Here is an 11,216-nt window from a genome sequence, read left to right on the forward strand (position 1 = left end):
GAACCATTTGCGGTTAAAAGAAAAAAAGGAAGTATTTGAGGCTAAAGTTTAAAACACAAAAAAAAAAACGTTTGGCCGTAGATTTTGTCAAATTTTTTTCCAAAACCTTTTTGGCAAAATCCGTTTGTTTATAGATTTTATCCGGGCAAATTTTGAAAACAAAATTTTTAAATCCCAAAACTAGCTTTACACCTGTTTTTGGCCCAAAATATTACCTTTGGTTTTTTTAACAATTTCAAAAACGATCCCAAACTTTTGTATTTTATAAAAAAAATACACAATCTATTATGACCCAACTAATTTACCAGCTAATTACTATCATTTTTTAAAACTGATGGATCTTGTAATATTATTGCAATTTGACGAATTGTAGTAGCTAGTAATTGTGTTATTAGCAGTTGATATTAAAATATCAGGTTATGATTTTAGGATAGTGTATTATGTAGTTCATTATAAAAATAATGATTTGTGCCAAACCTATCTATGTTTGTTTGTGATAATGATAATGAATGGCGTCGAAGAAGGTTCTGCATATAGATGATTAGCAAGTTTGTCTGTTTGGTATTGTTGGATATTTTTGATAGTTTTTAGAACTTATGGGTATAAGTCACATTTTTTTTTTTAAGTGAAATGTGTTTTGAAAAACGATTTCCAAACAGATTTTAATCTTCAAACCAAATTTTGCGCAAATCAAATTTTTTAAAATAAATTTGAGAATTTATGGGCAAACGCTAGCAATAAGTCTAGATTTCAATATTTAGAGTATGGTTATAGGAGTACTTTTATCTCTTGTTTATACTACTTAATATAGAATATCCTTTTATCTTTATAAAAATGGACAACTTTAGTGTAACACTAAATAAAGTTTATAAAACTAATGGTAAAAGCATCAAGTTGAGTTAAAAGCAATGAAGTTTTTTCTCTATCAACTACTAGTTAACTATTATGTTAATATCCATCAATTATTTTTGCCCTTCGCTCTCTGGCTCTCCCGCCCATCAACCTTTTTTCTCCTAAAATCCCTAGAATTGAACTCCACTCTTTCTCCCAAAATCCCTAGAAATCGAACTCAACCCTTTCTAATGTAGAAACTATGAGTCTAGTCAGTGGAGGGACAGGATAATCCAGAATCGAAGTTCGACTGAAAATAATTTATAAATTAAGTGATATTGTGTAATCATCTAGGATTTGTTAAAGCGATGCATTGTTAATTTTTTGCTTTCGAATTCTTGCAACCGATTCATGTGATTTTGTTCTTATCCAAGTAGCGGCGGTTGAAGCTTTTGAAGCTATCGTTTATTACCAGTTTGTAGTTCTATGCTTTGGGCTTTTATTTGTAAGAATTCAAACCTTCTGTTTCACAACTTTATGGTCAAAAATATGAAAAATATATGATCTTTCTTTTAGTATATGTATGATTATTTTGGTTTACAAGCTACTTACTTTTTTTAAGATAAATATTTTTGCTCTTTTAACTTGACATATGAATTTTTTTGCATCATGGACTATGAAACTGGGGAGTAATGTTCAGCAATATTGAACTATTTCAGTAGCATGGTTCTTGTAAATAAAATTAATAGTTGGAACTTACTTGAAAACACGTGTTGTCTATATAGTGCTGCTTTATATATATTTAACTAAAGTTATTCTTATTTTCTATTGTAAAGATCAAGATCTATAGTCGTGATCCCAAAATTAACGGAAAAAGTAGGAGAAGTTGAAGCCTGGTTAGAATCCTAATTGAATTTTTGTATGTAAGATGAAAGTTGAATTTGAGAAAATGAAGAAAAAGTTTTAGTGAATGTGAAATTCACGATGTTTGCCATCAACAGTTCACAACATCTTGCCTGCAACTTAGTGATATAGTTGCCATATGTATTACTAGTTTTAGTTGTTAGTTGAAGTTATAATAAGTATGACTAGTTTTAGCTGTAAATTGAAGTTGAAATAGTAACTATTTTATAAATGAATGTTGTTGTCGAATCATGTGTATATGAATGAAATAGTTTTTTTCTTTCGATAAGTTAATCAATAACAGTGAATTGATAATAATTCCATCACCATCTGCTTGAAAAAAATTAAATGGAATCATCACATGATATATTAACTAAGAACCAAGTGAACTAAATATTATCTTCAAAATGATATCATGCATTAAAGCATCAAAACATAGTTACAGTTTGCTCAAAAGATGAATTTTATATGGCATATGTTGTTCAAATATTTGAAAAGTAAAAAGTTTTCAACAACTTCTAGTTTCAGTAAGAAGTCTTTAATAGTTTCAGCAATTGCATATTATATTTAACTTCCAAAAAGAAAAATAGCAGTTACAGTAACCTGAACATCATTCCAAACCAACTAAAAATTCGAACAACATCCAATCTTTACTTCTCAATTCTCACGTTCTAATTCTCCTCTTCTAACCTAAAAAAATAATAGAAAAGGTGCTTTAATTTTTAGCTTGTAATTAAAAGGTCGATTCAACATAGCATATTCAAATATTGTACCGGCAACTTTAAAAGAATAATTTTGGAGCCAAATAGAGAAAATTGGAAGAATGATTTTAGCGCGAAAGCAAAGAGAAGAAATTATGGAATTCTTCTCTTCTCCCTTGTTAATGTGATACTTACGGTCTTCTTAACTTTTAGCTAACATTTACCGTAAACCTTTCTTTCTTTTACTGTTAGTTTTATAAACCTTATTAAGGATTAGATCAAAGTTGTCCTGTCACGACCCAAAATCTAAACTGTAATGATGACATCTAATCCATAATCCATCCGTCAGGTAAGCCAGCTAATAATAAAACACAATATAATAATAATGATGTGAGTCAAAGATGAGATAACTGAATTCTATACAACTCCTCAAGGACTGGTAGTACAAATCATGAGCGTCTAAGATTTAGATTTTTACAGGACTGAAGTGAAATAATTACAACACCTGTTCGAAATGTAAATGAACATAATTCAGATCTAATGTTACCAAGGACAAGTGATAGTCATAACTAGAACGCAGGTACATCTTCCGATCCAGCTCCCGCCGTACGCAGCAACATCGGTATCCAACATCTGCATGCAAGGTGCAAAAGTGTAGTATGAGTACAACCGACCCCATGTACTCAATAAGTAACAAACCTAACCTTAAGTTGAAAGTAGTGACGAGGTGGGACAAGGGCCAGAGTCCAACTCCAATAACCAGCAATAATTCATAATAGTATAATAAAGATGGTACAAGAAATAACTCGGCTCGTTCACACTTACGAAAAATAGGCATGATTGTCAAGTATAATAGTAGATCCCAAATCTTTCACCAAAAAACCCCCCAAAATATATGAGTAAGTTTAATAACTGTGATTTTTCCCAAAAACCTTTCAACAATAAATAAGATGTTTTATTTTCAGGTAGCATGAGGAAACTATATCTCTATTCCTACATGTCAACATACAGGTAAAATCATGAATGTCACAAAAAACCTGGTAGTAGAAGGAAATGCATCTCTATGTATGTATATGAGGTACGCATGTCAAATGCAATGTATCTCAGTGATAAACTCATGTACTCACACTCTCGGAGTACTCAATCACTCAGTATTGTACGGGACAGGTCCAGCCCAAGGAAGATCCATCCCTCAATATAAATAGTGACTGACAGTCAGTCACTCAGTACCGTATAGGGGCAATCCAGCCTAGGGAACTCCATCACAAATATAAAAGTATAGGGCAACTCCATGCCTAGGGAACTCCATCCCAAATGTGAATATATAGGGCAAATCCATGCCCATGGAACTCCATCCCAAACATAATATCCATTGCGCTCACTGTGGGGGTGCAGACTCCGGAGGGGCTCCTTCAGCTCAAGCACTATAATAAGCCAGATACAGGCATAAATAAATAAAATACATGTTGCTGCGTGCAGCCCGATCCCTTAATTATCACTCACAATCAGGTCATCGGCCTCACTCGGTCATTAATCTCTCTTGTCTCTCGGGCTCACAATGCTCATGCTAATCAGCCCTAATAAATGATACGAGATGTGACAATATACGATAACAGAGACCGAGATATAATATGTAATGATGAATGCGACTGAGTACATAACTGCAATTAAGCAAAGAACTCACTAGCAAAGAACGACCACTATGGGTCTCAATAATACCAGCATGTTGCCTAAACATGACTTCTAGCATCAATTACAGCTCGGGTGCTCTAACACACAGAGTAAAGTAAAAATGTTCAGATAAGTTAGCTACATAGTTTCATGGAATCGACTAAATCACAATGCACACGGTACTCGCCCACATGCTCGTCACCTAGCATGCGCGTCACCTCAACATCCATTACACAACACGTAACTCGGGGTTTCATACCCTCAACACTAAGTTTAGAAGTGTTACTTACCTAGAACAAGCCAAATCCAATACCGATCAAGCCAAGCAATGCTCCAAAAATGCCATCCCGCACGTACCGATCTCTGAGTGACTCGAAACTAGCCAAAAGCAACTAAAGAACATCAAATCATGCCCAAGGAAATAATTCCAAATGATAAAGGTCGTATCTCACCCGAACCCCTCGGGACCTCGTCCGAACATACCAAAAAGCCTCGTAACATAACACGGACCTACTCGAGGCCTCAAATCACGCATAACAACATTGAAACAACGAATCGCACCTCAAATCAAACTTAATATACTTTTGAACTTTTAACTTTCAAAACCCGCGCCGAAACATATCAAATCAACCCGGAATGAACTTAAATTTTGCACACAAGTCCCAAATAATATAAAGAAGCTATTCCAATTCCCGGAACCACAATCTAAATCTGATATCCTCAAAGTCAACTCTCGGTCAAACTTATGAACTTTTCACACCTTCAAATTTCTAACTTTTGCCAATTAGCGCAGAAATTTTCTAGAAACATCTAAATACAAATGCGGACATATGCCCAAGTCCAAAATCACCATCCGGACCTAACGTACTATCAAAACTCTGTTCCGGGGTCAAATACTAAAAAGTCAAACTCGGTCAACTCTTCCAACTCTAAAGCTTCAATCATGAAATTCATTCTTCCAAATCAATTCCGAATAATCTGAAAATCAAAACCGATAATTTACACAAGTCATAATATATCATACGATAACGATGTTGCTTAAGACTTCAAATAGTTGAACGGAATGCAAATACTCAAAACGATCTGCCGGGTCGTTACATGTCCATTTTTACAAATATAAGAGATATTTTATATTCAGTGGTATAGATAAGGAATAAAAATACTCATATAGACATATTTAAGTACTAAAGTCTTTTCCTCTGGGCATTTGCATATATATCCATTTCTGGGCCACCATTGAATTTAAATATTTGCATGCATAAAACTTTGTAAAATATACCCGCTCGGATCTGAAGTAGTTCAATCTCTTCAATGCAACTTCAAAAATCAAATATGAGTTTTCCTATATCTCAACTGCAACTTCAAAAATTTAAATCCTGATTGGTTCAAGCCCTTCAAAGTAACTTCACATTTCGAATCTGAAGTTCTTTTATTTTTCAATTGCACTTTCAGAAATTCAAATCTTAAGTAGTTCAATTTTTTAATTCAGCTTTAGACAAAGAGATTTAAAATCAGATTCAAAATCTGTAGTTATGAGACATAAACATGTTTTTCGAATTTCAATAATCCAACACATGATTCAACACCCAAATCTACTTTAAATGAGCTCAAATTTAAAATATAACTTTCAAATATTATAAAGAATAATTCTTAATCATCAAATTGTTAAATTTAACAAACCCATTTTGCAACTAAGAAGAAGAAGAAACCCTAAACACAAAGAAGAAGAAAGTTGCATTGAAGAAGAAGAGAAAAATGTATGTATCTGAAGTTCTTGGAAAATTAGGTATCAGTTAAACTTTTTAAAAAAAATGGGTATAGATTCAATTAGTGGCGCAGGCGCCACATGAAAAATTTACCTTTTCCTCAATTATAATACAAGGAAGCCTAAAGAAATTTATAAGAACTAAGAAGAAGGAAAAATTGATATTCGGCCGCTTAAGCCCAAGTCTTGCATCTAAATAAAATAGAAAATTTTATCTCTTATATCAAACTATTACATCCTATTTATTATAAAATAAAATAATTTCAAAGTATTATTACTTAGGTGCGAGGAATTTACATTGTTTCTATTGTCCCCAGGAATATTTCAACGGTGACCTGATGAACTGCGAGCAGAGTTATGATAAGATGGGCCGAACAGCTCAGGTTTGAATGATTTCTCTCTCTCTCTCTCTCTCTCTCTCTCTCTCTCTCTCATATATATATATATATATATATATATATATATATATATATATATATATATATATATATATATACAAGATTGTCAATCCTCTCTCTTCTGCCCCCAAATCTCTTTCCCGTTTCCATTAAGACAGTCGTCGTAGCAGCCATTCTTGGTGGCGATGGTGGACTTTCCTTTTTGTCTCGTTTTTTTTTATTTTCTGAATTTTCAATGATACATAGATCTGGAACTTTTAGTTTTGAATAAATTGAATACAATGTATCAAATCTTCCATCGTGCCATGGATAGATCTGAAGCGAAGAGAATAGATCTGAAGCGAAGAGGGAGTAGGTGAATAGATTTGGCCATGGCTATGGATTGAGCTTTTGGAAATCTGAAGCAAGTCGCCAGAGAAGATTTGAGGGTCGGGTTTTTGTTCGTCTCCATTTTTAGTTTTAATAATGTATACAGTATTTTGCTTGGCCGAAAAACGCCATCTCCAGCGAACTTTCTTCTCTTCTTTGCTATTGAGTCACATACAATGATACAAATACATTGTATTCTGTACAAATACACTCAAATATGTTGTATTTTTGTATAAAAATATTATATTTTTTTGCTTGTATTTATGTATTCCAAAGGTTTGTATTTTTTGAATACAACCGAATATCACTATTTTTGTGATATTTTTTATTTGAATATAGTCGAATTGAATATGGCAAATTGAATACAATGTATAATAATGAATAATGAATATTAGTGAATTGAATACAATTTATACAGTCGAATTGAATAGAACGGTATACACCATGTTTCTTGATTTTTTGTTGTTTTAATACACCTGAATTCAATAAGGTGAAATTGAATAAAATTCAATATTACGCTTTCCCTTATTAAACACCCGTAATTACTATTTTTAGGCAGATTACCTCACTGTATTTATAAATACATTCGCACGAATACATAGAATACATAACTAAATAACTGTAATCCCTATTTTTTAGACGGATTACCTTACTGTATTTATAAATACAGTCACGCGACTGCATGGAATACAAAATTAAACAACTGTAATCCCTATTTTTAGGCGGATTACCTCACTATATTTATAAAATACAGTCGCGCGAATACATAGAATACAACACACTAATAACCAAATTGTAGAATTGATTTGTTGAGTTAAATTAGGAGTGATACACGCTAATTGATCCTCTTTCCTTTATTAAACAGCTGGACTCCCTACTTGAATACAGTAACACGAATACAGCGAATACAGTCGCGTAACAACTAAATAGTAGCTATAGGAAGTAATTATATATATGGTAGCTATAGGAAGTTAATAGCCACTAAACTATAGTGGTTTCTGAAAATCCTCAATAAAATAACCAAAGCCACCAGAAATTTCTATTAAGTTCAAGCCCAAAACACGAAGTCCAGTAATTCAGGCCCAACCGACCAAGCCTCTCCCTCCACCAGGCCCAAACGAAATCCTTCACTTTAGCCCAATAAATGGACCCTCGAGCTCTCAACCGCGGACTACTTTGGAATCTCACCCTGCACGGCCAAGAATACTGATACAAATTCATAATTTTTGGTTGCTGCTTTTACTTTTTAATCTCCACTGTTCATCGCTTTCTTTGAGAAGAAAAACGTTGGACACTTTTCTTCGGGTCTCTTTTTATTTTCGGTCTTAGACGAGATCTGTTTAATTCGCAAAGTATATCTGAAGCCTGAAAGTCCCCGTTCACTGCCGCCACAAAGGTCTGTGATCTTTTTCTTTAGCTCTTTTGAATATGTTTGTGATTTGGTTGCTATTCTTGGTTTGCTGTTAGTTTCCTTGGATGTGTTTATCAGACATCATGTTTCGCATGCCGTTTGAACAATGTTTTCTTTTATAAAAAACATGACTATGATAGTGTGTAGTTTCTTTCACACCATTCGACGACGTGAGTTACTAATTCTAGGCTTCAGGTTTTCCTGTTAAGAAGATAGGCTCTACGAATTCCAGCATGACTTTTTCAATACGCTTAATGTTTAGGCTCTCACTGAAGATGCTAAGTTAAAATAAGAACCTGCTCCTCTCTTTCAATTAATTTTTGTTTCATTAAAATGTGTGTATGTGTTCCTTGTTCTTTATTGCCTTTTTTGCTTCAAGCATTATTTATATTAGCTGAATTAGCAAGACGAGTGCTAGTCCTTTTTTGGGGGTTAGGTATTGTGCGTATGGGACATTTAAACTTTTGAAGATAGGAAAACCATGACTTTGCTTTGCTATGATATGAAAAGCTTGTTCTTTTTTTCGTAGTGACACTTTTGTGCTGGCTTTTCAATTCTTATTTCTTTTGAAAAGCTTACTTTTTCTCCTTTTTAAATGAATCCTAGCTGTTAATTAATTGACTTAAAAGTCCTGAAGGGTAGAGTAATAACTTGGAGATATCAAGTTCACATCTTTAGTTACAACAGTCTTGTGGGCAGGTCTAGACTTGTGCTTGTGGGAGGTAGTAGGCTGCTTGGTGGACTAGTCAAGCTGGGTGCTCAGAGGTGGATCGAGGATTTACACTTGATGATTTCAACCTTTAAATTTCTTAGAACTGACTCATTGTACTTTGAAATTATGTGTTCATAATTTAATATTTATCAAAATTTTAATGATTTTCACATGTACATCTATGCTCTGTCGAAAAAAGCTGGGTTCAGTTGAATGCATATACCTCTGCAGGTGTTGCAAGCTGGACCAAATACCATTGTCATCAAAGGAAAACTTAATTGACTTAGATTTTAGTGCTTACTTGCATTTTAGTCATGTTTTCTGAAGTTAGCGTGACTTACTTTGTATTGCAACAGAGTACAAATTCTTTTGGTTTAATTACTGGTTTGTGTTGTATGCTTACGCCCCTCCATCTCTGTGCAGCAATGTTCTCAAGTTCTTTTTCTCAAAGGGAATCAAATTGTTGAAATGAGAAACGACAAGGCAGCTGTTGCAAGTTCAAGTAAAATCAAATTTGATGACTCTGACAAACATGAATCTTTGTCTGAAGATGAGGAGGAGAAGGAGTTAGAGGAGGAGCTTGCTGATGTGACTTTTGAGGAATTGCTGAGAGCACGGTCCGATGGGTCAGATACAGTGTATAGGAAGTTCAATTCGGAAGGAAAAAGTGGCCGAGCAAACAAGAACAGGCCAGTGGAGATGAGTAGCAAGAAGCGAGTGAGCAGATTTAGGGAAATCATCCAAGTTCCTAAAAAAGTTACTCGTGACCCTCGCTTTGAGCCTTTATGCGGTCAGCTCAACGAAGAAGGGTTCAAGAAGAGATATAATTTTCTTTATGAGGATGATCTTCCAGCAGAAAAAGAGGATCTGAAGAAACAGATGAGGAAATCAAATGATCCAGAAGAGGTTGGTGAACTGAAAAATCGCATTACTTGGATTGACAAACAATTGAAATCAGCAGGAGTGAAGCACACCGAGAGCGAGATTCTTTCTGAGCACAAGAAGAAAGAGAGAGAAGCTGCTAAGCAAGGGAAACAACCTTATTACCTCAAAAAGTCTGAAATTCGGAAGCGCAAACTTGTTGAGAAATACAAAGAGCTCAAGGCGTCTGGCAAACTGGAAGCATACATTGAGAAGAAAAGGCGCAAGAATGCTTCAAAAGACCACAGATACTTGCCATATCGTCGTCCTGGCGAGCAAGAGAACCAGTGAAATAACAGGCTTGCTTGCTGTAGCAAATTTGTTTACTTGGGTTTCTGACTTTCTTCTCACAGGTATGTAGAGGCTTTGCTTGGTAGGCATAATCACGGGCCTCTTATTCAAGATACAGAGATACTGGGGAAATACTTTTGTTACTTCAATTCTTGTTAGGGTGCAGCCAGCTACGGCCTATATATGCGTCCCTGATGGTACAGTTGGCAGTTCTTTTTTAAGTTGGATATTCTGAATTTGAGTAGCACAGGCAACAACAGTGCTCTCTGTAATTGAAGATGAAGTAGCAAATTTATCTCCTTGACTTGGCTCTTTTAAAGTATTGTACTTTTTTGACGAAAGTTGTTTTGTATACTCTTTCTACAGACTGATTAAAAGTGTACAGTACCTTATTTTGTGGGTTGCTGTTGTTTATGTATTTTGTTATCTGGATTAAATTTCATATTGCATTAGCATTGGTTGCTTGTCGTTGTCCAAGTAAAGTTTTTGCACTTCAAACTCAGCGTCTACTCTTTTGTTCCGTATCTGCAGGACTTTACCTGAATCATTTGATTAGAGAAGATGATGTAAGTGTTTTTTTAATTGCTTGCTGATATAATGACATGCTGCAAGTCAAAGTTGATAAAACAATCCTCAGACCTCAGTGTATTTTTTTTAAGAATCCAAATGATACTGCTTATATGCAACTTCTGAAGCAAAAGCGTTTGAGTATTCATGCACTCTTTTTATTTAAGAAAAACCTGCTTTTGTTTGTATTGAATATTATCTATTTTTGTTAAACTAAGTTGCAAACTTTCCCCCCCACTAAGCTGATATATTTTCTGTGTCTTAATTGATATTTAGGCATGATTCGAACAATTATTTAAATTCCCGCAACTTATTGCGATTAATCTACTTGTCTATGTTTTGTTACGATTGGACTAGAAAATTGCTTCACCTCATTTACTTTTGCATCTTTTATCCTTTATAAGAAAACGGTACATGAAGCTTGATAAGATGGAAAAGATCCTGATGAAGCAAGCATACCATACCATTTTAAGGAACTTTCTATGGTAGTTCTTGATAGACAAGTCCTTTTTCTTTTAATTTCTTTAATATAATATGCTTCGGCCTACAAGAAGTGTACAAGCAGCTAAAGAACAATACAAAGGCAACTCAAATACACAGAACGCAAACGGAAATTCTTTACCATATATATTCTTGTTCAGTATCTGTCTGGTTTTGAACCTATTTGCATGATTAG

The 11,216-nt window shown here is 34.3% G+C and overlaps 1 protein-coding gene across 2 annotated transcripts; it reads left to right on the plus strand.

The window, feature by feature from the left end:
• The first annotated feature begins 7,813 nt into the window (after positions 1 to 7,813).
• Positions 7,814 to 10,414, plus strand: LOC107794852 (uncharacterized). 2 transcript variants are annotated; one of them, XM_016617393.2, is made up of 3 exons: positions 7,814 to 8,034; positions 8,749 to 8,814; positions 9,185 to 10,414. In XM_016617393.2, the coding sequence occupies exon 3, from the start codon at positions 9,230 to 9,232 to the stop codon at positions 9,971 to 9,973; it is 744 nt and encodes a 247-aa protein (XP_016472879.1). In that variant the 5' UTR covers positions 7,814 to 8,034; positions 8,749 to 8,814; positions 9,185 to 9,229; the 3' UTR covers positions 9,974 to 10,414. The 2 variants fall into 2 exon arrangements, with proteins under 2 accessions (XP_016472879.1, XP_016472878.1); XM_016617392.2 differs by lacking the exon at positions 8,749 to 8,814.
• The last annotated feature ends 802 nt before the right edge of the window (positions 10,415 to 11,216 follow it).

The sequence above is a fragment of the Nicotiana tabacum genome, chromosome 19 (genome assembly GCF_000715075.1).
Source record: "Nicotiana tabacum cultivar K326 chromosome 19, ASM71507v2, whole genome shotgun sequence".
Taxonomy (NCBI): Eukaryota; Viridiplantae; Streptophyta; class Magnoliopsida; order Solanales; family Solanaceae; genus Nicotiana; species Nicotiana tabacum.

Bases quoted from the DNA above. Each gene is read 5' to 3' on its own strand.
- LOC107794852 (XM_016617393.2), top strand. From the start codon at position 9,230: ATGAGAAACGACAAGGCAGCTGTTGCAAGTTCAAGTAAAATCAAATTT.